The sequence below is a fragment of the Cottoperca gobio genome, chromosome 1, assembly GCF_900634415.1.
Source record: "Cottoperca gobio chromosome 1, fCotGob3.1, whole genome shotgun sequence".
Classification (NCBI taxonomy): domain Eukaryota; kingdom Metazoa; phylum Chordata; class Actinopteri; order Perciformes; family Bovichtidae; genus Cottoperca; species Cottoperca gobio.
In genome coordinates this window covers 13,308,230-13,334,215 of record NC_041355.1, presented here as the reverse complement: position 1 = coordinate 13,334,215, position 25,986 = coordinate 13,308,230, and the positions used below count along the sequence as shown (strand labels likewise).

Here is a 25,986-nt window from a genome sequence, read left to right as displayed (position 1 = left end):
ATGTTGCAGATGTAAGTGCTGGAGCTGCGATAGTGGGTGTGAGATAAACAATCCAGGAAAGATACAGTATGGACATTGCAAATTAGACTTCATTCAACAGCGGTCAGGGAGTAAAGAAAAGAGGTAAGAGAAACATTGCTTTTGTAATTAGCAAGCTAATGTTAGCACAGCAGATAAAACAGTTATGTATGCTGTTATGTACGTATGTGTATGATAATTCAACCACAAAGCCATCGACAGCGTGACTGACAGCAATAGCAGTCTTGCTTCCCATATACAAAGTTCAGGAGAGGAGATTAGGAAGACGACATTACGAAACCTAATTTCTACAAAACGTGCAGAAAGTAATTACAATCATATAGAACTAAAACTTCCCCCAGCTGATAACAAATGTTTTGTTTAGCTTCAAGCACTTGAGCTAAAATCTTTTAACAATGGGAGATAAGCTTTCTTCATAACTTTTGTGAGCAAATTGTTTTTCAAGCCCTTAAGCCTTATGAGAGGACTTTCTCAAGTGGATTAAAATGACATTTCTGATGAGTTTGTTTTGGCCCACATGGCCATGGAGCTGCTCCCTTGACACCAAAGTAATATAGCCGACTTGTCCTAGATTGACTGCCTCAGCATGGCACTCTTTCTGACTTTATATAAATTAGATTTTAAAGTTGTACTTGGTCCAAGCTTTGTCCAATGTTACCTAAAGGGTAATCAACAAGAAGCTGCTGGAAGCTCTCTCTGTCAAGATTACAATATTTCTTAGAAAATAACAACCGTAACAACCAGTAAAGTGTTTTGGTGTGGGAACAGGAAGCACTGTTGTCAACTAGGAATGTAACATTTACCTGAACTTTAGCTTCCCCTCTTCACTCCTGAAATGTAAACACGATTGTTCTTCATTCGAGCCTTGTTCCACCGACAGAAAAAAGGAAATACATGCATACAAAAGAAACAGAGAGACTGGAAAAGGGTCATTAAAGCTTTCAGTTAAGTGTAAATATTCTTACAAGGTTTGTTTTATAGATATTTTTTATTTTCATATTCTTAAAGGCTTCATTTGGGGCTTTTCAGTAAGAGTTGCTTTCCCTTACATGTGTATTAAATTCAAACGTGTGCCCTGAAATCCACCTTTCTCCACGCATTTTCAAATGAACTCTAGTAAATGTACTGTACAATCAAATACGTTTATTTAAGTTAAATTTAACCGAGAATAAGGTCTTTAATGCAGCATGAACTGATTATTTGGCCATGTAAGTATACAGTATATGGCCAATTTCCAAGCAAACAGTTGAGTTCACCAGCTAGTTGCGATCTGTGTCTGTCTGTTGTTTGGTGCGGAGCAGATAGTGTACAGTGGTGGTTTAAGTGTGTTTTCAATGAAAGTAGCTGCGTGCTGCGGCCGACACTACGAGAGCAATGAGACTGAACTAGAACAATAGTCAGGTGATCATTATTTGTGTCTTCAAATTTGCCAAATACAAGCGGTCATGTGATTTCTTTCATTTTTTAATTTAATCTTTATTAAGCCAGGAAGGTCCCCTTGAAATACAATAGACAGACAGATGGATACTTTATTGATCCCGAGGGAAATTTAGGCATCCAATAGCTTAAAATACATATGACATTACACATCTGCCACAGTTTCACATGTTAAAGCACAGACGATACATAAAAACAACACGAAATAAACAATAAAATAAGAAAGACATTCGGGCCAACCCAGCGTGATACACATTCCACATGAGTCGAGGATTATGTAAAACAGTTACGTTTCCTTCAGGGTAGTTTGTATAAGACCTTTAAAAAGGTATTCAAACAAGGGAGCACTTCTAAGGTAAATATATTCCATGCCCAGGGTGCATAGAAAGAGAAAGCAGTTTGACCAAGCTCTGAGACAGATCGCAGAACATTGTGATGCAATGTTCATGTCAATATATTGATTATAAAGCTGCATGATTGAGTAGAACAAAAGCTGACTATCTTTTACACAGGTCCTTTGAACATCCGTTTGTCAGCTATGTTTCTATGTTTTGCCTCATACTCAAACAACGCGCGTATGCACTATGTCTGCTGTGTCCCAAAGGAAAGGGGCTACGATTACCTAACAATCTTTCCTGTCTTTGTTTCCCCCTGTTGTTCCTCTCTTAATGTTTATTTGTCTTAGTTGATGTGCTTTACTTCCTGGTATTTCCTAGGACAGCCCTGCAGCCAGTTCTTTGTATTGCCTTAGTAATTTAAGGTGAATGATTTGACCGGGCAACCTTTGGCAATCTTTCTTCACAAACTTCTATTGATTTTCTATTCTATACTTCCATTGATCACTGGATTAGTGCTACGTTCAGGACAAACTGGGCTCTGACGGCCCTGCTGCCCGCTGCCGTGCCTGTCAGAGGAAAATGTTAACGTGAGAAGCATGATCACTAGATTCATTTTTCATTCTTTGATTTTTTAAATGAGTGTTAATATAAAGAGTGCACATACAGAACTTCTGGTATTTGTCAAGTTGGTAAAAATAATTCCCTTGCAATGGAGGATGTGAGGCTGCTTTCTTTGAACATTATGACTGGAAACCCCACAACTCTCTTTCCACAATAAATCTCCTGGAACAATGGTAGCCATAAATTTAACACGCTTACACGTGTGTGTGTATGTTAGATGGAGAGGAAGCAAGACAGCATTTTTTGCCTGTTTGCGTCCTTCGTAATCTCCACTCCCCCATCCACCCAACCGCCCTTTCAGTTAGAAATCCTTCTCATCTCTAAAACCACTTAACACTTTAAATCCTCAGGACCATATTATTGATGTTTCTCCATGTTTATTTCCCGTGTTTGTGACCTATGATGGAAAGATAATGGATGACACTTCCTTAGCGCTTTCTCCCACCAGGGGAGTGATCCTCAGTCATAGAGGTATGGAAGCATAGCCAGAGGCCATTTTCATCAACAGTCAAACAGCTCATTTTATGCACTATCACTAATGGACAGGACTTTCATTTATGAAGGATAATGCCTTTAAAAGGGACATCAGTGAAGGCTAATGATCTGACCGGCACTCTGTTAGAAGCAATCCTGCTGTTGGATGATATTTAGATGAGGTGCTTTCACTGATGCATGGTATAATTATCAAAGTTTCTTTCTCAAGTGGATTAAAATGACATTTCTGATGAGTTTGTTTTGGCCCACATGGCCATGGAGCTGCTCCCTTGACACCAAAGTAATATAGCCGATTTGTCCTAGATTGACTGCCTCAGCATGGCACTCTTTCTGACTTTATATAAATTAGATTTTAAAGTTGTACTTGGTCCAAGCTTTGTCCAATGTTACCTAAAGGGTAATCAACAAGAAGCTGCTGGAAGCTCTCTCTGTCAAGATTACAATATTTCTTAGAAAATAACAACCGTAACAACCAGTAAAGTGTTTTGGTGTGGGAACAGGAAGCACTGTTGTCAACTAGGAATGTAACATTTACCTGAACTTTAGCTTCCCCTCTTCACTCCTGAAATGTAAACACGATTGTTCTTCATTCGAGCCTTGTTCCACCGACAGAAAAAAGGAAATACATGCATACAAAAGAAACAGAGAGACTGGAAAAGGGTCATTAAAGCTTTCAGTTAAGTGTAAATATTCTTACAAGGTTTGTTTTATAGATATTTTTTATTTTCATATTCTTAAAGGCTTCATTTGGGGCTTTTCAGTAAGAGTTGCTTTCCCTTACATGTGTATTAAATTCAAACGTGTGCCCTGAAATCCACCTTTCTCCACGCATTTTCAAATGAACTCTAGTAAATGTACTGTACAATCAAATACGTTTATTTAAGTTAAATTTAACCGAGAATAAGGTCTTTAATGCAGCATGAACTGATTATTTGGCCATGTAAGTACACAGTATATGGCCAATTTCCAAGCAAACAGTTGAGTTCACCAGCTAGTTGCGATCTGTGTCTGTCTGTTGTTTGGTGCGGAGCAGATAGTGTACAGTGGTGGTTTAAGTGTGTTTTCAATGAAAGTAGCTGCGTGCTGCGGCCGACACTACGAGAGCAATGAGACTGAACTAGAACAATAGTCAGGTGATCATTATTTGTGTCTTCAAATTTGCCAAATACAAGCGGTCATGTGATTTCTTTCATTTTTTAATTTAATCTTTATTAAGCCAGGAAGGTCCCCTTGAAATACAATAGACAGACAGATGGATACTTTATTGATCCCGAGGGAAATTTAGGCATCCAGTAGCTTAAAATACATATGACATTACACATCTGCCACAGTTTCACATGTTAAAGCACAGACGATACATAAAAACAACACGAAATAAACAATAAAATAAGAAAGACATTCGGGCCATACCAGCGTGATACACATTCCACATGAGTCGAGGATTATGTAAAACAGTTACGTTTCCTTCAGGGTAGTTTGTATAAGACCTTTAAAAAGGTATTCAAACAAGGGAGCACTTCTAAGGTAAATATATTCCATGCCCAGGGTGCATAGAAAGAGAAAGCAGTTTGACCAAGCTCTGAGACAGATCGCAGAACATTGTGATGCAATGTTCATGTCAATATATTGATTATAAAGCTGCATGATTGAGTAGAACAAAAGCTGACTATCTTTTACACAGGTCCTTTGAACATCCGTTTGTCAGCTATGTTTCTATGTTTTGCCTCATACTCAAACAATGCGCGTATGCACTATGTCTGCTGTGTCCCAAAGGAAAGGGGCTACGATTACCTAACAATCTTTCCTGTCTTTGTTTCCCCCTGTTGTTCCTCTCTTAATGTTTATTTGTCTTAGTTGATGTGCTTTACTTCCTGGTATTTCCTAGGACAGCCCTGCAGCCAGTTCTTTGTATTGCCTTAGTAATTTAAGGTGAATGATTTGACCGGGCAACCTTTGGCAATCTTTCTTCACAAACTTCTATTGATTTTCTATTCTATACTTCCATTGATCACTGGATTAGTGCTACGTTCAGGACAAACTGGGCTCTGACGGCCCTGCTGCCCGCTGCCGTGCCTGTCAGAGGAAAATGTTAACGTGAGAAGTAGAAGCAATCCTGCTGTTGGATGATATTTAGATGAGGTGCTTTCACTGATGCATGGTATAATTATCAAAGTTATGTTGAAGGATGAATATCATCAAGAACTCTATTTTCACTGCTTCATCTACAATGGAGATGCGTATCTGACAGGTGAATACAAATATTGTAGTTTCTATTTGGGGTTTGGACTTCAGCACCTTTCTGTCTTAACACGCATAGCATGGCTAGTGGAGGTCAGCTCTCCTGTTGAAGATAAATACATCCCAGACCCATCTTGGATGATCCTCTTCCATGTGAATTCTCACTATTGGACAAAAGTCCAAATATACACATAAATACTTCCTCCCTCCCTTCCCTCTTATCCTGTCTTCCTTTCCTCATGCACATAATTATTTATCAGAAATCAGAAACATATACATGCAGATTCTTTACACCTGGTCATTGTAGATGCACCATCTCCCCCTCTCATTACTGCCAGATTAAGGTCCCTACAGCACCCTGTAAACAAAAGCATAAATCACTTGCGCTTCTTCTCAGCTGCCTCACTGAAATTCATGGCTCTTAGCTCCACTAAATCGCAGTGGGTGAGTGCCCAGGAGAGGCTAGAAGGCTAATACACACTGTCCATGAATACCATCGGCAGCGAGGCCAGTCCTATACATCTAAATATAGGCAGAGATGGAGGGATGGAGCAGCCATAGAGGAGGCGAGAACTTCTATAAGTCTGCCGAGCATTTGAGAATTGCAGTCAAGTAAATTTGATTTATATAACCCAGTATCACAGATTTGCCTTAAATCCAGAAAATGTGTCTCTCCCCTTTGGCATTGAGAGTAATTACCATGTGGGAGAGACCATAGCAACGGTGCAGCAGCTAGGAGTACGGTGGAAGCTAGAGTTGATGCTCATGATAAAAAGAAACTTGCCGTTCAGAGGAAGGATTTAAAGGTTATATACAAGAAATTCAGAGCATTAATATAGCAGTAAATAACTATTTGCTCTGTAAAGATATAGTGGAGTAATGGCGTTCTTAGCAGAGAGGGAAGTCATACTCCCTCTGTGTGTGTTGTAATCCAAGCTTCCCTGTTCCCTGGCGTGCATGCGAGTTCCTCCCTTCTTGGAAGAAATCTCAGGAAGAGCAACAGAGGAAGGATCCCTCATCCCAGAATGGAGAGACATGCAATCATTGTGTGTACAGAAGAAACCAATATGTGCAGTGAATAGAGCACCCTTGTAATTCAATATACACTTGTGTCATGAGAGGTAGAAAACTTCCACTTCTTCAGTAAAGTGGATATTTTTAACTGTCTTGTTTTGGTAGAAAGAGTTGTAACTGAATTCAGGAGACTAGAAAGGAATGTGAACAGGACAATCTGGAAAATCTAATGCCACGGGACAATTTGAGAGAGCATGACGAAGGATGGTACCCTGATGGTTAACACAAACACTTCAGTCCATGAAATGCTTTTCCTTCCCTCCCTAGTGAAGGTCTTTAAACACTAGAAGTGTGTGTTTATTTACTTGCCTCTGAACTAAACAGCACAACCTATTTAGTTTGTACGGCCATATCAAGAGCATTAACATGCTATTTCCCCTTGGAAAGGACCTCTGGCTTAATGCAGTGTTATAGTGTTGTGGCACTGTTCTAAATGTGCTATACTGTAGTAGTGAAGCTGTGTTGTACAGTCCAGGTATTTGTATTCATTATTTATTCTTTCATTATCTAACGTCTTAATCAGATCAAGATTTTTCAATCCAATATATGTAACGCTTTACACCATTCTAACACTGTCACACACACACACACACACATCTCTTTTTAACATAAACCCCTCCGATACAATTAGTCAAAGACCTTTATTTTGACACTGACCTCTGGACAATTATTACATTTACTTCACTATGACTGCTGCAGATCGAAAACACATTTTACAGCCTCATAGAGCAGCTAGACTGTAGTTACTGTATGGGTCTTCCTCCTGGTTTATCCTTTGCTTGTGATTATGCTGCAACTGTGATGCAGACTTACCTTGTCCAATTCAAGGTGAAGCACTAAAGTTTAATGAAGGGAGCTGCATTGTAAGCAGTCGGACATCTGTACAGTCTCATTATTAAATGAAAAATAATTTCTCCTGTCAGACATGGATGACTCATGAGCGGACTGTAATGCACAGAGATCTCTGTGTGCCTTCACTGTAATGACCGTAATAATTTCCTTATTTTATAATGCAGGAAAATATATCCACTTTAAATGTCTGTGAAAGAACTGTAAGCCCTTCAGTGTGAAGTGGTTGTATAAGTGTTAATCACACAGGGGGTCATCTTTTACACTGAGGCAGTTTGAACCACATTTAATCTTCCTATCATACAAACACCTTTATAAGCTAGAATCTCATCTGGGAGTCGTGCCAAACTGAAGGATATGTTTAGGCCCAGTAATGCTGCAATAACACATCAGCAACTGCAAAGTGCAAGCAAACAGAAGAGGCTAATCCTCTGCGTTAGCAAACATTGGCATCAAGTTTGAGCACGGCTCTACATTCGCTAAGAAGGTAGGCCAGCTATCCTGTATGCTCTGAGCCAGATTAGCTTCTGATTCTGCAGAAACATGCCTCTGATCTCCTCAGAGCTGGTTTCTCAGCGATAAACTCCACCTCAAACATAAATGTGTGCTGCATCAAAGCTGCTGACAACACCACCGGGCTTACAGGAGGCATGGAATGTGTATACTCTCCAAATACTGTATTTCACCCATTTACAGTTCAAACAAAAAGGTAATAAGGATTCCTGAGATGGTCGTTCCTTCAGAGAGTAGAACGAATTACGACTCAGATAAATCTGATTTTGCAGGACAGAATAATGTTCATCTGGTCAAGAGCAACATCCTGAATCCATGAATCACCTATCTATCTATCTATCTATCTATCTATCTGTCTGTCTGTCTGTCTGTCTGTCTGTCTGTCTGTCTTGTCTGTCTGTCTGTCTGTCTGTCTGTCTGTCTCTCTCTCTCTCTCTCTGTCTGTCTGTCTGTCTGTCTCTCTATCTATCTATCTATCTATCTATCTATCTATCTATCTATCTATCTAACTTCTATTTCCAGGTATTTACATCTAGATCAGTTAAACAACTTAGGAGATAGCGCCTTTTGTTTGAACTCACCCATTTTTCAAGTGAGCAAAAGTATTGGAACATGTGACTGACAGGTGTTTCTTGTTGCCCATGTGTGTCCTATGCATTGATAATTCAAACAATAAATAGTACTGAATGTCTACTCTCAGTTTCAGCTTTGGGTATTGCCTGTACAGACTGCATTTCTAGCTTTAAAGGTGACATTGTGAATGAGGCTAATAACAGCACTGTGGCACCTTCAACTGCTTATGAAACTAAAAGTGTCAAAAAAGAATTATTTAAAAATGTAGGAGGATGTTACAAGTCGTGCCATATAATGACTTTTCAAGGGTGGAAACAAATTGCAACCTCTAGTTTTGATTTTTAACATTTCACATTGTGGCTTAGTTTTTATAATTTAATGCACATAATCAAAAAGTGGACAATACATTTAGTCCTGGAGATTAATAGTCCTTTTGATGGAGGGATCACACATAGTGTCACATATTTTATGTTTTAAAAAGGGCATGAGCTTCTCATTTTGGCCCAATGCAAAGCCAGCAGTAATTGTATTTTTATAGGAATTATTACAACATAATGAAAACGGTAGAGTTTCTATTGGTCTGTTTATGATCACGTTACAAAATGTTATGAGGCTGTCTTGATACCAGAAATGCTGTGACGTTTCTCAGTTTAAATTGGTTCTCCAGTCCAGTATACCTAAGAAAAGACAAATGTCAAATGTTCATAGTGGATGTGTCCTTAATGTAGAGAGGGAGGAAAGTAAGTAAATTGTGGTGATGGATGTGTCCAAACCCTAACCCAATGTTTTATTTGCTTTACATTAAGAATGAAACCAGAGCCACGTGTTCTTCTTCCTTGTCAAAACCTGGCACCTACATGACCCACAATGCAACTCAAAGATTTGGTGTGTTAATGTAGCCCCAAGCGCATGAGCAGAGATGAGGCACAGCTACACAAGCTCACATCTTTCTAACTCCACACCTCCAGATTTTTTCTTTTTAAAACGTGGATCTTCAAGTTTGCAGTCTTCAAATTGCCTCAAATGACATCACTTAAGAAAATAATCAGATTTCGAGCAGCCCCAAAAAGACTTCATGCAACGTTTTTCACATATGCAGCAGTAATCCCCCAAGACCTGACGACAGACTTTGATGTGTAAAACTGTCAGCAACATGTCGTGATGGTTTTCGCTCCAGTCCTGTTCCTGCCAGCTGCAGCAGGCAGCTGCACTACAATTAAGATTATTCAATTGCATCTTTTTGAAGCCTGTAACAGCCTGTAGATCACAGTGAGATTGATGTATCAGAAGGCCACAGATGGCAAAGCACAATTCTCCTTAATGCCTCAATGTTCACAAAGCTGCAGCTTTCTCAAACCACATAAGGGTAATTTCTACTTGAATTCAGAGTAGCTTTATGTAAATGAATATAATGAGAGGCCATTTCTAAAAGCGGCGTTGAGGCCTTTCAAACATGTTAAAAGGAATGACCTTTAACAATCACATCATCCCAGAGAGTGAGCCAATTATCTGCATTCATGGCTTAAAAATGTCAAAAGAGTGTTCATTGAATTGGTGGGCTTTGTGGACTTTCCCACTGAGTTGTGATATAATGTTGAGACACACTACACCGCTTCTCCGCTCCCTTCACTGGCTACCAGTGTCTGACCCGAATCTGCTTCACGACTCTGGTGCTGGCCTACCGTGCTTTGAATGGATCAGCCCCTTCCTACATCCAGGCCATGGTCGAACCATACACCCCAGCGCGTTCACTTCGCTCTGCGTTGACCAATGGGCTCGCCACTCCCTCACTACGAGTGTGACCGAGATTTCCCTCAAACAAAACCCGCCTGTTTGCTATCCTTGCTCCAAAATGGTGGAACGACCTCCCCATTGATGTCAGGACAGCAGACAGTCTTCACACCTTCCATCGCAGACTGAAAACTCATCTGTTTCGACTGCACCTCGGCGAATGAAGAAACAGATTAACTGTTCTTTGTATGTTGCACTTATATTGGTTTGGCTTATTTATAGCTAGTTGAATTTGTATTCTATTGTTTCTGTATGTTGCTCTTATGTTGTTGCACTTCAAACTGGCTTATTTGAAGACAGTGTTCACTTACACGATTGTACCTATTTGAATCTATTGTACTTACAAGATTCTTGCTGTTCGGAGTTGTATATCCATGATTGTTTGCACTTTTTGTACGTCGCTTTGGACAAAAGCGTCAGCTAAATGAACTGTAATGTTGAGGAATTGCATGTTAAAGTGACGGGGGAACTATAGAACTTACCAACAATCAGCAATTAACCTTTCCTGTCCACTCTACATTTCTTTCTGCTCTGTCACTTGTCAGCACCTTTAGTATAGTTTTAATTTAGTGCAGTTTTTTTTGCCGCTTTTGATTGAAAAGGTCATTTATGAGGGCATAATCAATCATTCATGAAATCACCTCGTCTTTCTAGCCCACCTATATGGTTAAAAAAGGACATGAGGTATATGACTCTAAAGACTGTCCTACATTATAGATATTGGTCATCACTATATTGTCATCATATGTGCAAGACTAAAACAAATGTTTGCTTATTTGTCTAGTTAGGATCAGAATAAAATCTAGTTTGTGACCATCCATCCAGTCTGTTTTATTTACATAGCATGTTTAAAAAATACACTTGTCTGCTCAATAATTAATATCTCTAACTAAATAATTGGGTTGGAGGAAATACTCAAACTAATTAACAAATCTGTAAACCAAAAGAACCTCCACAACGAATCGTTAAAAAATAACCAAGAGAGATGTGCTCATAAGTTTCATGAAAGTCATTCAGCATGAATAAAAGATGAAGAAAGCATTAAAAAATTGGTACCGTCGTACCCTTTTTTCTTGTGTCTGAGATGAAAGACACAATGGGACTCAGCAGGGTTTGCCAGGGTCTGTGCCAGCTCAAAATGCTGACGGACGTAAAACGTCTTTCACACTCTTCCCGTTAGATAAGTAGATGTGTGGGATGAGTGAGTTTTATTGTATTGAGGTAAATTGAAAAAAAAATTCTTGTCTTACCTGTATGAGCAATTTTACATGTAATTCCTGTCCAAAACTACCCTCAAAACCACAAGGACAGTTCATCCCATTTCATCCCAGTACTCTCATTCTGTACCCTCCAACAACCTTCGAATAGACATTAACTGTGTGATGGCAGTCTTTATGGATGGAGATTGGGTCAGGTGGTGTGTTTATGAGCCCAGCGAAGCTTCCAGATCAGCTCATAAATGTGATTCATGATTGTGTGTGGTGGACATGTCCTCAGAGTTTGAGGTTTTCAACAGGGCACAGACAGAACCGGTAGAGAACGGCAGCGGGGGAGTCATATCATGTGTTGGTGTTTGTCTTTGTTAGCAGAGAGCATCTAGAATTCAGGCTTCTGGGTAAACTTGAAAAAGAGACATCACAATCTGTCAGTGTTCACAAAGTTAGGGGAAAATAGTTTCTTCTTTGAGTAGCCGATCTTATGTTTCAGTGTTTCAAGTTTTGAGCGTTTGTCAGCATATGTGTGTCTGCGTATGTCGGCGCAAGGAAGTGTCTGTCACTTTGACAGTCCCAGGTGTGTCTTCTTACCGCAGCTTATACTTTTTCAGAATTTAGCATCTTCAAAAAGTTTGCTAATGATCTCACAGATGTTGGTCGAAATGTATGTTTACATCAGAATTTAAACAGATTGTTCTGGATTCTCCAACTCCAAACGTGGCTCGGCCTTTTTCTTCTTTGCTGTGTGAACTGCGAGGATATCACAGTTTGGACTATAATGGGAGAATTGTTTACTCATTATTGGTTATGTCTGGGTAACATTGTTTCAGCCAATTGATGTTCTACTTTAACACCTCAACACTTTGCATATTTACATGTTGTGGAGCTGTACGTTGGTGTTTCATCACAGATCAGAATGCTGGACAAACTCTACTAGCTTTTTAAAACTACATGTAACTTCTTACAAGTTTTTGACCAGATAACCTAACTTTATAAATGTTCGAGCTGAAGAGAAGGACTGCTTTGGTTCATTATAATAAATGTATTGGCTTTGTGTTTGATAATCATTAGTCACAAGCACTGTGTCTCTCAGCTAATGTGTTACTTCTTTCATTATCATGCATCTTTTACTACCAAGTCAATAGCACGAAAAGACTATATAAATGATGATTAGTAAATGGACTGCATTTATATAGCGCATTTCTAGTTTTAGAGTCCACTCTGAGTGATTTAGAACACAAGCCGGCCTTCACCCATTCACACACACACACACACACACACACACACACGTTCATACACTGGTGGCAGAGGCTGCCATACAAGGTGCCACAGTTTGGGGTTTAGTATCTTGCCAAGCACACTTTGTCATGTAGACTGCAGCTACTGATGCTGAGTGATTAGTAGAGAGAGATTTATATGTTCATGTGACAGACAAAAAGTTGAAGAATTTTCTAAGAATTTAGAGTTTTTGTGGAACATCATGTGGATTTTTCTTCCCTTCTCTTACCTCAAAGATACATCAAAAGTTTTATATTTTACATTTTCATCTTGCTATGATATGTATATTGTTACTAGAAAAACAGGAAGTCAAATGAGTCTGTGTTGATTCAAGCATACAGGTCCATGACTTCAGCTAGAAGTCTCCAGCAGCTCCTCCTTGTTAAAACATAACAAAGTAAATAAAATAAAAGTATTACTGTGGAAACGTAATTAATACTTCATATCATGCACCACACTGAACGGTCATGTTTCATGGCAAAAATCAAAGGCATGGCTCTGATTCAGTAAACACAGCAGAATGGACGGTGTATTTGATCTCACCCTGAATCAAGTAAATGATTAACTTATGCTGAAAGTCCCCCATGTGTCAAAGGAAAGTCCCAAAAACACACGGCAACGTTTATTTGCATTTGGATATAAAAAGCCGATCAATTCTGTTTTTCACAGCAGGTATGAACTCAGAGTGACAGGAATGAGATGGCTGCGTGTTTATAGTCTCTTCAAACTTTTGTCCCTAAAAAACTCACTACAGTTAAAACTTGCAGTCATTGCCCTGCAGAGATCCATTGAGGCGCTTCTGTGACTGTTTGGTAAAATTGGCTCAATTTTATTTGAGTGACGAACAAAGAAAGTCGTTCTTTTTTGCTTCTTTGCTCGCTAAACAAATTCTGTACAATTTAGAGCCTTGCTTCTCATCTTCCGCACCCCTCTCACTTACGACTCTCGCAAGAGAGAGCAAAGGGTAGCATTGATTACATCCTGCTATTTTCTGGATGTCACCAGTCATATCTAATGGCTGCACTAAGCACTAGAGCCATGCCGCTGATGGCTAGAATCAGCAGTCAAAAGATGATGAGAAGGGAGAAAGCCATACGCTCAAATTGTTGCACGTAGAGAAAAGTCTTAGTTCATGTGAGTTGAAGATGCGGTTGAAGAAGTGATTAACGATTAACCTGAGCCAGAAAATACTGAGAACAAAGCGATATCACTTATGTGCTTATAATTCATTGTCTTGTCTTCTGGTCCAATTCCCCCGTACTGTACTGTATATAGCACACCTATGTACTTATGGTGAGATGTTATTGCTTCATAAGGTGCTCATAAATCTTAGTTTCTGGTATGAGGAAATAAAGTAGTAATAATTAGTAAACAAGAGATTGTATACTGTACAACTGACCCAGATAAGAATTATGTGAATTTCTAAAAAGGAGGAATAAGTTATCTCAGCACTGACTCATCTTTTCACCTAGAATAGGAGCAGGGACTTGAACTCATTTAATTCCTTGTCAACATGTCATGTCAAGTTTATTTCAACTATATCACAGGATCCAAACCCAGTTCAAACAGCCTGAAACAGCCACTGACTGACTGAAGAATTACAGTATGATACAAAGTTGTGCTTCTTTCTCACAACGTGCCCTATGATCATAAACGCTTTCTTCTTTTTCTGTTTTGGTGATTCACCTCCTGTTCAGGAGAACACTCTGCGTGTCGGAGTTGATGATTAACCCATATCACATGTTGACTTCGATAAGGGTAATACAACTTTCTGTTCCTATTTTTATTAGTTGACCAACTGTTTCTCAGAGGTTCATTAAACATGTATAGACACAGCTGCCTTTGCAGCCATGTCTCCCACAAAATTACGTTCTTATGCAAGTAAACTGCATTCTCAATTACATTTGGAGGGAAACAAATGTTTGATCGTTATTTTATACACGTGGTTAACATTGTAAATGGAAAAGAAAAATGCAACAAAACTACTTGGTTAGGTTTGGCAAACAGATCATGCTTTGGTTACACACAGGACATGAACAGCAGCCTCCTGGGGGACAGTCCAGTGTTTGGATTACCCACAAACCCCCCCCTCCTCTATAATTTAGTTGTTTGGTAATGTAATGATGGTATTTTAAACCTACAACATACTTCAAATGAACTGATTTAAAACAGAACTAAATAGTTTGTTCCAACAAGATGAAACATGGAAGCTTCAGTTCAGTTACCACTAATGCTGCAAGTTTCATTTTAAATAGAAACCTACACCTATACAACATTTTGTAACTTAGATTCTTATAGAACTTTTAGAGTTAAGTGCCAGCACTGGCTTACATTCTTTAAATCTCGTTGAGGCTGAGCTTTAGTGGGGCTTTGGGGGGGGGGGGTTAAACAGCTAAAGTCTTAAACAGGAATTAGATACACTGGAATTATGAGTGCTACTTACCAGCATCTTGAAGACTGATGAAATGGATGATCAACAGCTCATGTAATGCTGTAATCTTAAACAAGTTTACATTTCTGTCATTTGAAAACCTCACAACTTCAGTTTTGAGTTGCACAATTGCAGTTATTTTGTATTATTGGTAATTAGAATACTGATCAGTGTTTCCAGTCCCTGAAACATCAGCTTCTGGAGCCACCAGGGATTCATCAGAAGTGACATCCAGGAATGATCACATGCATCATTCTTTTTTTTGACACTGCATCTTTGAAATTATCCCGACGCTGTGGGGAAACAGTTTCTATGAGCGTGACAATATTTCAGTCCTTTAAAAAAGAAAAGAAATGTGAAGTTTTCCACTTGGTGCATACAAATCTACCTGATTAATCACCATAGTAACAGGTCCAGAGTGCGACTCAAACACAACTGGACTTTCTTGAGCTCAGAATTACTGTCAAACTTTATTTACCAGATGCCGGACAACTTTAGCGGATTACCAGACTTTTTGCAAATCATGTTAAAGCAACAGATACAACTCGGTGTTATGGATAATCTGGTCCCCACAGCAATTAAGTACAGGATAAAACTCAACATGCCGTGTAAGTAAACCACTTCGCTGCAGCTAGGCAGGGCAGGGAAGGCCTGAGACTTTGACACCATGATATATCCCTGATATATGAAACACTGAATGGAAGTATAAACATTTTTTTTGTATATTGCATGTGTGTGTGCACACACACAGCCGAAGACAGATTACAGGCAGGGCATTTAGGTGAGCCAGCTCCAGAGCCATGGTATTGTGTATGCTCACACACTGACATGGCTTATTGGGACATTTAATGGAATGGAGCCATCTATAGAGTTGTAACTGTGTGTTACCTCTAGCCTGTTGCCCCTCTGCCTTGTCATCTTTCTTTGTTTGCCTGTTTTGAATGACCACTTGTTGACAAACCCTGTTTTGAATTACTGACACTTTACAACTTGGTTTTAATTTGACCTGACTGCCTAGTCTCAAGTCTTCTTCAATACAGCATGATGTTCGTTTTGTAAATGATGGTCCCAAATAAGCAATAAAGCAGAGAATGCTTTAGGGCGGGGCCACCTTGTGATTGACAGGTTGCTACCTACCGTTGTCTGTTTGAGGTGCTCTCCGTGTTTTTGTCTTACATCTTGAACCCTTTCGCAGTGCGTTATCAGTCCATGAAAGTTAATTGTAAAATGTTGGTCATCTGAAAGTGTCTTGTTCAGCATTTGACTTTTCTTTGCTCCACCCTCTTGTATCACTTCTGGTTGCAAAAACAACAAAGATGGCGACGGCCAAAATGCCCAAACTTGAGGCTTCAAAACGGTAGTCCACAAATAAATGGGTGACGTCACAGTGACGATGTCCAATTCTTGTATAATGCCTATGATTGTAACACAGGAGCGATAGCTTATATACCGGTAGGTCAGGGAGGTTAATAAATGCTCAGAGAATAAAGAGAACAGGACATCCGCAGTTCACTTTTGTCCCAGGGCCCCCTATTTAGTCAATCCAGCAATGAACATCACTGGGACAAATGACCAACAATGACCACAACACAAGATATGCAAAGATAAATAGGTTTGGTCAACATTTCCTTGGTAACTCTTGCAGGATTAGAACAATAGGAGGTATGAATTAGCCATTTGATGACTAATACCTCTTTCACACCAATGACCAGGGTTGGTCCAGGGTCACCTGACCCTTCTTTTCTAAATTCAAACCAAGCCAATCAACATGGGTTTATCCCTGGATATAACAACTCAGAGACGACCTGGGTCCCAACCTGGGGGCTATGCATACCAATTGCCTGATGTGTTGGTGTACGTCCGGAAGATTAAGAGGGGATGATAGTGGCATCATCAGTGTGCGCAAAAACATAAAATGTTACACAAAGATGCATGTTTTTGGGATAATATGGAGTAACTAGTAATACACACAGGACTGAAATCGTTGATATTGTCCTGATAGAAAACTGAGCTGATATTGGCTGTTAATACAATAGATTTGAAAGAACTACAAGTGCTGGATCAACAGCTATATGAACAGTAATGAGGTAGATGTGTGATATTAAGAGTCAGGTATAATTAAATGATTGTATCATACATGAAGGCCGTTCAGAGGGTGATGAATATGAATATGCTATGGCCACATCAACCTTGACAATAGTGTGTTATAGTGTGCTCATAAAAACATAAATACCTACATCCAGGGCAAAGGACAATACCAATCAGAATGTATTAAAAATGTACTGTATGAATCGATGGCGTAGCAGGCAGGAGACACAGGCTCACTGGAGAGTTTCAGGGAGATGGCATCAACAGAAATGTGAACCGCTTTGCTTGGCTTCATGCAGATTAGAATCTGCCAATTATTAAGCTGTTTAGATTCACTGATAAGATGAGGACCAATTGTCAAGATGACTGCTTTTTTGTTGTGTTGTTCCTAATAGGCATGCTGTATGTGGGTTTAGGAAGAAGTCATTATGCATAAAACATGCATATATCATGTGTAATGTAATAACACAGAACAGTTGATGCAAGAAAACTGGTGAAATGATTCAGAACACAACTACTACTGCTATGTCTTAAAAGTGCATGTATTCTGCCAAAACAAAGTACGTGAAGCAAGACTTAAATATGTTTATGTTTTACTAAGAAGCCCTCTTTTGTGACGGTGTAAATAATGACTGAACCAAAGGCAGAAGCTGTGCCGCAAGAAAGGGTCAAGTATCTGCCTTAGTCTCCTGAGCCTACTCCAACTCACAATGGACAATTTACAAAGAAGTTTTAAAATCCATGCAGCAGAACCAAAGATATTGACGACTCATTTTTCTTCCTTGTCAAAAACCAGGCACCTACAATACTTACAGTGCAACGAGATGGTCGACAGTTTCGGTCAGAGATTCGGTTGGGCTATGCTAGTAGCGGCTAATTTAGCCTCAAGCGTTCCACTGTTTTGGCAGATGACCCTGCGTTTCATGTGAGCGACAGTGTTACTGTTTTTGCCATCAGAATCAGAATATTTTCAACAACGTGAAAGTTCTATATCAGCGGCAGCAATCTTGGTTGTTTTCGAGAACTCGTCAATGCTGTTCCTCTTTACAGTCATTGTCTCAAACACGTCTAATATTACTAAAACGGTTGAGATTGGCCTGTAAGATCTCAAGTTGTTGGATATCTATTCAAGGTGGAGGGGGACCAGACGCATCTGTCTGAACAAATAAAACATGAGCTCACAGGCAAGATTTCTGCATCATGGTGTATCTAAATTTGCATGTGTTGTACATACTCAGCAGTTTGTGCGATAACTCTCACCAGGGTCCCTACAACCTGCGAGATCTTCATTCACATTTATTTTTTGTTACTACCACAGCTGAAAGTAGCTTGAATCAATGTATCCTCTGTTATTTTGTGATTGGAAGAGACTGTTGTGAACCAAAGTAAAGAGAAAAAAAAAGTTTACACAGAAGGACATGTGGTAAATAAATCAACCATTGAATGTGTCCTTGATACACAACATTGAAACTAATGTTTGCAGTTGAACACAAATTGCTCCTGTATTAAGTCTCTGAGATCTCTCTGGCTGCTCTGCTCTGCTCCCTCACTCCCAGTGCTCAATTAAGTAAATGACTACGACTAACTTAATCTCTCTAATTAACACTCGCAATGTAAGTGTCCAAATAAGTGCTATTGAAAATCAATGCTTATTATGACTGGATCATTTGTTGTGTAGATGCACAAGAGGCTCTCTTTAAAGGATGATGCAAGCATCAACTCAAAATAAATAAATGTATATATTTCCCAAGTTTTGACTCTCTTTTCTAATCCAAAAGAATATGTTGTATTCCCCTTGGCTCGTCAAACTGGTAAAGCAGTGTAAACCCAGAATCCCTAGCATCCGAAGTGAAGTCTTGCTGAAATTGAGATACTCTAGAGATAGAAAATATAGCAGTAGACAGTTTTAAAATTGGTTATGTTCTTTGCAATGAAGGAATATGTCATTTGGTAACTTCGATTTGTTTTACCTGTACCCTATTTTCACATGTTTTTGTGTCTAAGTGACTAATGGAGAACACATTTTCAAATTGGTCCAGTATGGAGCGAGAACGCTGCAGACAGCAGCCGCAAAACGGCATGCAATCTAACTCGGGGCAATTACTCACCGTCAATTTAGATCCACTAAAAGAGTTTGTTTTGCCACCGACAGGCTCAGATTGCTATTATAAGTATCTGACAATATTATGGAAAATATCACTTTTTTCTTCCACTTTATCTTGATATGGTTCTTTGTTATTATGTCTAGAAATCTTGCGTTGCATCCACATTGTCTCAATCAGCTTAATATTCTGCCATAACATAAAAAATATTTTAGCTAACACTAAGCTTTCTATACAACACAATAAACTCCGACAGCACCGGCAATCCTCCGTTTCCACCGTTGTCGTCCGTCAACAAGTCAAATGACAGAATAACTAACAGACCCCGATTTGAGCGAAGTAAAACGTAGTATTTCTCTGTAGGGTCCTATCCATAATATTGTCAGACACTTAATGACAACCTGAGCCTGTCAGTGGCAACAACAAGCACTTTCAGTGGACGTACATTGACGGAGCGGAAATCCCCCGAGTGGTTACTGCAGCGTTCTCGCTCAATAGTGGACCAATTAAAAAACATTGTTGTCCCAATTAGTCACTTAGACACAACACATGGGAAGATAGGGTCCAGGGTGGAAGATATTGAAGGTACTCTTTAATACAGTAGTATCGCTCTTTCTATGTGGTTAAATAGATTTTGGACAATGATACAGTTCTGTGCCAGGGAGGCATAAGCATTCAATAATAGTTGTAGTAGTAGTATGATATGATAGAGATAGGAAGTAAGATACATTGGTTATCCTGGATAAGTTCTTTTTGGTTTTGGTATTTGCTGATGATAAGACAATAAGAAATAGTGGGATAATAATCCTTTGGTAAACACATATGGTTATCTGTATATTGATGTTAAAGCTGAATTTAGCAAGATTTTCATGCAAAAATATAGATTTCCCTTCACTTGGGGCACATTGTGCAATCTCGCTCTTTTCCAAAATTGAACTCTGATGTGGTTCAAGCACAGAAACAGATCCCTCTAATCGCCTCTTAAACAGCTGCACCTTGTCCATACAAGCAATGAGGAAGAAACCTAAACAGTAAAACAAAGAGGGACACAAATAAGTAAAAAATAGAGATATCAAATCTAATATATATCACCAAAGTTAAATACAATTTTAAAAGAACTGCACACTGTATATTTTTACTTCTCCTTTATTTGTTATGTGTTGATTTAAATCAGAGGTATGCAGTTGAGTATGCTGTGAAGGTCACAAGCATGAGTCAGTGTTTCTTACTACCTGTTTTGATCTGTGTGTGTGTGTGTGTGTGTGTGTGTGTGTGTGTGTGTGTGTGTGTGTGTGTGTGTGTGTGTGTGTGTGTATGTGTGTGTATGTGTATGTGTATTTATGTGTGTGTGTGTGTGTGTGTGTGTGTATGTGTGTGTGTGTGTGTGTGTATGTATGTGTATGTGTATGTATGTGTGTGTGTGTGTGTGTGTGTGTGTGTGTGTGTATGTGTGTGTGTGTGTGTCTAACATGTATCCTACTCTTCCATAGTATATGATAGCTTCCGATAAAATGACTAATGAACTTACAATAAGACAAAACAAAGTCCTTAACTGAGTGAAAGCGACTCTTTGGAACATGAAAGATCGCAGCCTGTCCCCTGTGGCTATTCCCATGGAGTTCGAACAATATAAAAAAGTCCTGATGACCTCACGGAAAAATCTAAATGAAAGTTGAATTCAGTCAAATTAATTGCTGCAACACATCAAAGAGCATCATACAAGTCTTTACTTGTGGCAGCTGTAACTCCTTCATGAATAGGCCTTCACTCTCTGTCTGTGCTTCTTTCACTCTCTCTCACAACACACACACACACACACACACACACACACACACACACACACACACACACACACACACACACACACACACACACACACACACACTCTCTCTCCTTCCCTTTCCCATGTTGTTCAGGATCCAGCACACACCCTTTACTGAGATAAGCCTGCCTGGTAGTTCCTCTTCATAATACTGTAATCATTAACGTTGTGCACTTAGGGACAAGTCTGAAGGACGGTATTCATGCGCATAAGGATTAGAGACTACTTGAAAAAAGCTGAGGAGAAGCACAAATCATCCTGAGGTCAGTTCCACTCAAATATGAGACTTAACAAATATGTTGCTTTTTAAAATGTGGGTGCTAAATCAGCCTGCTAAGAGTATTGTTTCAACCTGCCTGTCGAAATATGTGTGTATATGGAGATCTGTTTTTAATTAAATTGTTGTCCTTTTTACAGTGAAATGCAAAAGAAATGACAATGCAGTACACAGCATTGCATAAACTTCTCTGGCTTTTAAATGCATTAATTCTTACAACACAAGGTATGTGAAACAATTTTAAACTCATTGTTCAATAGAAATGTTTACAGTTCAGAAGTATCAGAGGTATACAGAAGTATAACAGTCCTGACTTTTTCCTTTAAAAGTTTAAGATCAGGAGGTAATGTTCTAATAATGTAAAGTGAAACAGTGGGATTGTGCTGATAACAATGCTGAACCAACACAACGCTTTCGTGTCCTTTAAATCTCAGTACAATATTATCTTTGTCTACAGAGTTGGTGAAACTAAGGGTGAGTCCCAGGATTATTGCAGAATGCGGCAAACAGGTTACCCTAAACTGCAACGTGTCCTCATCTCGAAATGGCCTATCGATCAAACACATGGAGTGGTTCCAAAACCATACCTCTTTCTGTTCAGTGGACAGTGAAGGAAAAATCACAAACCACAGACACACTCAAAGTGACTTCCATTGTGAGTACAGACATGGACAACTGTCACTCATCTTTAGAAGAGTGCAGCCACTGGAGAGCAGAAACTCAAAACCCTACGTCTGCAAACTACAGTCCAACAATGGAGCTTCACATGCAAAGACAAGTGTGGAGTTACAAGGTCAGTGTCAACAGCTAATCATATTTTCTCTTTAGCTACTTCCTCAATTTCAGTATTCAGATTCTTTACTTAAAGGTGCCCTGTGGATTTTTCTACAAACAAAAGTGTTTACATTCAATGTTACTCACCAAAGTGCATTGTGTTTATCCTCTAACAAAGTGTTGAATGCACTTTCTTCATCATAAAAATATTGAAAATGTGTTGTATTGTTTACATTCATGCTTACTAACTAGTAGTCTTCGTCTTTGCAGCTTTGTTGGCTAATTGTTGCTTTTCTTGACGTATATGTCTGGCATGTGTGCGTGTGCGTGCGCGTGTGTATTTAAGTACAATTTTAAGGTTTTTGAGTATTTCAATTTTTTTACTATTTTCTACTTCTACTCCCCAATACATTTTTTTGATAGCTTCAGTTATTATTTACTTTGCAGACTCAGATCTGATTTTTTTTCTCTCACACAGATACTTTTTTAAGGTGTAAGTAAATTACAACTATAAGCATTATCATTGGTTAATAGGTCACTTGATAAAAATGCAGAGGAGAAAAAAGTTGAAAATATATATATTTTAAAATGTAGAATGTAAGAAAGTAAAGAAAAAAATAATAATAATTAAAGAGAATGATGGATAAGAAGGAAGACATATTAGGAAGTTAAATGTAATCATGGGTTACTGTTGGTGGTGGGATTTTGACAGTTATGTGGTGGTTTGTTTTGGAGGGGTTGTCCCTCATGGATTAACTGCTTCAATGCTGGCTTGTAAATGACTCTATAATTCAATATTTGAGTAACCGTACTTTCCACCACTGCTCCCTTGTGATCGGTATAGATGTGATAATGGAAACCAGTGAGGGACGGTGGGATTTTCATGGATGAAGTGCATTATTTAAGTTAATTTCAAAACTGTTCTTATGGTCTTCTCCTCAGAGTGTTGTTGGCTCGTTGAGGGTGTTTGGACTAATGACCGTCCCACCTGCACCTTTAAAAATGTCTACCCAGATGGAGACGTGCACTGGTTCCACGGCTCCCGCAATCTCTCAGATGAGTCAGTGAAGCACCACACTACTAAACATGTGGACGAAGGGGGTTGGCTGACTATCCATAGTTACCTGGAGCAGAATCTTTCAGGTGGACCCTACAACTGTTCCTTGAAGAGCACCACATCTGGTAGATACATCGCCAGCACTTTGGTTGAGAATCCTAAACTGGCCAGAGTCATAGTCAAAGCACAGGAACAAGCAGACCAGTTCAGGTTCCAGTTCAACGGAGTTGGATCACAGGGACCTATGTTTACATTTTTTGTGTGTATTTTAATCTTCCTTGCTGTCACACTAAAATAATCGATTTGCCAATATAAATCCACATGATGTAGTATGAAAAGATAGCAGGGTTGAAGCGATGATTAACATTGATTAGCAACAAAAAGGTACTGAGATTAATTTTTGTACCCGGGCAACAGCGTTCTATGCGAGTCCAAATGTTTATTCTTCTTCTTTTTAGCTCTCGAATGAAATAAACAAGGGAATTACAGACTGCTGAGTAATCATTTTCCTGTATACAAATACCTTTGTGGTTTTGTTTCGATAGAGAGTCACGGATGAGGGATCAGAGCGTATTGGTTTTGTTACACTACACACACACACACACACACACACACACACACACACACACACACACACACACACACACACACACACACACATACGCACACAGTAGAAACACACACACAGAACACACACTCAAATACAACTGCAAATGTTTAAGGAGTCCTGTTGGCTACTGTTTCAATTCAGCCTGAAGATTAGAAACCATACAGCCACAGATTATGATGTATTTATTTCTAAGAGAGTGAGATAAAAATGTTTGTTGACAGGTGTGCCCACTATGTCTCCACGGGATGGTTGTATATCTGTGACTGTTGTTTGAATGCACACGTTCTGCAATAGAAAAAAACCCAACATCTCTCAATCTTGAATAAAATGAATAGCTCAATAGATGAGCTCTGCCGTGAATTCCCCTCAGACACACAGAAGCCTTTGTGTGCAAAATATCAAAAAGCCAGACAGGAAATCTCAGTCATGCAACATCCCTGACTGGTGTGTGGGTGGATGCTGCCCTCTGGTGACCTAGCTGTGGCTGCTGTACCACTAACTGTTTTAGGGGCAGTAGACTGTCAACATGGTCGGCATAATGGGTGCATTTAAAGGGTTGACTCACTCTGAGTGCAGCAGACAAGTAAGAAGACGGATACAGATCTGTTCTCCTGTTCCCCATCTTTCAACTAGCCCTCTGTCTTTACAGGTATGGCTCAAAGCTGGAGGACAAACGCAGCTCCAAGGCTAAAACGCTGCCTTTTTAACGCCTCATTGCAGCCACTTCAGCCACTTCATTGTCAGAATGACTCTCTGCTAATGGTGATACTAAATCGGTGCCACGCAGGAGCAGGTTGAACTTTTAGCAAGACGCTGCTGCGGCTGAGAGCCCACTGCGTGAATAACTACAAGGTCACCTTGACTATTCCAGTGCACATGGATACACATATTTATACACACACACACACACACACACACACGTAGATATTTGTGGAATAATAATCTCTCAAATGCATGGTTGTGACTAATATTGACACTGAACATTTTCTTTGTGAAATATTATTTAAAAATCAAAACAATCTACATAGATATTTACAAAAAATTAATAATGTGATGACTGAATTATTCAAAATGTCTTTTTTAAATAACTCTTTAATTCAAACTTTATATTGTGATTTGTTTCAACATTATTTAGCTGACATTAACAATTACAAAATAATAAACTCGTACGTAAGCTTTCAAATGAAAATAAAGAGCATTCAAAAATAAAATCATTTGTGGTTGTTTGCTTTTTGACAATAGCAGACTGTAGGTATTTTTTTTAGTTTCATGTCACGATGTAATGAAGGCTTCTCCTTGATTTACTGTGGCTTACATTGTACCTCATTTCTATGTCGCTTGGGACAAACGCAGCTGCCAAAGGCCTCTCCCAAATGACTAAATGTAAATGACTGCATCCTAATGAAGTGTTTAGAACTTGAAATAAAAGACTGAATTGGCAGTTATAAAAGTGTCTTTCTCATCTTGTTTTAATGTCATCAAAAAACATCTCTAGCAATAACATTCCTAATAACCGATTCATCTCAGAAGGAAAAGTATGCAAACAAGTCTCGGACAAAATTTAAGTTAAGGATGAAATCACTCATGTGTAGGTACGTGGATGTAATGTAAGAGGTTTTAAGTTGTTCTATAAAGTCACAATGAAGCTATTATTCTGCAGTGCAGCTTCACAGTTCATTCTTGACTTTATTTAAATGGGTATTAAAGAAAATCTCACCTCAAGTTCCATTCAGTAGCTTTTGGTGATATTACATGTTTGTCATGCATGGATGGACTTTACACAGTTGTCATGGAATTGCAGGTTATCAAATAAAAATGATTTCTGAGGCTTTGATCCAAGCTAACATGGACAAAAAATCCTTGTCAAGTGCTAAGACAACAAAGAAGGACATTTGGCCATCTGCAGCTACATAACAACTGCACAAACTCCATGTGCTGATGAAGATCATGTGATGTGATTGAAAGCTCTGCAACAGCTACTGAATGGACCTTGAGATGAGACTCTTTACTCAACTGTTGTATTCCAGTAAAATAACATTTTCTTCTGTGCATCCGAGCGTCTTGGTTATCAGTTAGTACTAAGAGTCTCTCTATGCACTTGTAGCATACACTTGTTACCACAAGAGGGAACAAGTTACACACTTAATAGTCATCCTCTGGACAAATAGCGATTCCTCAATGCTTTTTAAATGTTGATGCTAGGCTGCAGGGTTCAAAGGAGTCAAGTTACTAATGAGTGAACTCAGAGAACCTTTTAACTGCTCAACAAATGCTTTGCTTCGTTATGAAGATGTAAAAACGGCTCCATATGATACAACGAAGCATACTGCCAAACTAAATTGTCCTAAAATTCCCAAATACAATA

The 25,986-nt window shown here is 39.1% G+C and overlaps 1 protein-coding gene across 3 annotated transcripts; it reads left to right on the top strand.

Annotated features, from left to right (window-relative positions):
- On the top strand, positions 1–24,769 carry LOC115009102 (uncharacterized). 3 transcript variants are annotated; one of them, XM_029432995.1, is made up of 5 exons: positions 1–123; positions 21,082–21,166; positions 21,321–21,405; positions 21,638–21,973; positions 22,897–23,499. In XM_029432995.1, the coding sequence occupies exons 3-5, from the start codon at positions 21,336–21,338 to the stop codon at positions 23,307–23,309; spliced, it is 819 nt and encodes a 272-aa protein (XP_029288855.1). In that variant the 5' UTR covers positions 1–123; positions 21,082–21,166; positions 21,321–21,335; the 3' UTR covers positions 23,310–23,499. The 3 variants fall into 3 exon arrangements, with proteins under 3 accessions (XP_029288855.1, XP_029288942.1, XP_029288770.1); XM_029433082.1 differs by lacking the exon at positions 1–123 and adding an exon at positions 24,271–24,769 and having other exon boundaries at positions 20,551–21,166; positions 22,897–23,136; XM_029432910.1 differs by lacking the exon at positions 1–123 and having other exon boundaries at positions 20,562–21,166.
- Positions 24,770–25,986: the final 1,217 nt, after the last annotated feature.

Bases quoted from the DNA above. Each gene is read 5' to 3' on its own strand.
- LOC115009102 (XM_029432995.1), top strand. From the start codon at position 21,336: ATGACAATGCAGTACACAGCATTGCATAAACTTCTCTGGCTTTTAAAT. The intron at 21,406-21,637 runs GTATGTGAAACA...CTTTGTCTACAG, and splicing joins ATTAATTCTTACAACACAAG to AGTTGGTGAAACTAAGGGTG. The intron at 21,974-22,896 runs GTCAGTGTCAAC...TCTTCTCCTCAG, and splicing joins GACAAGTGTGGAGTTACAAG to AGTGTTGTTGGCTCGTTGAG.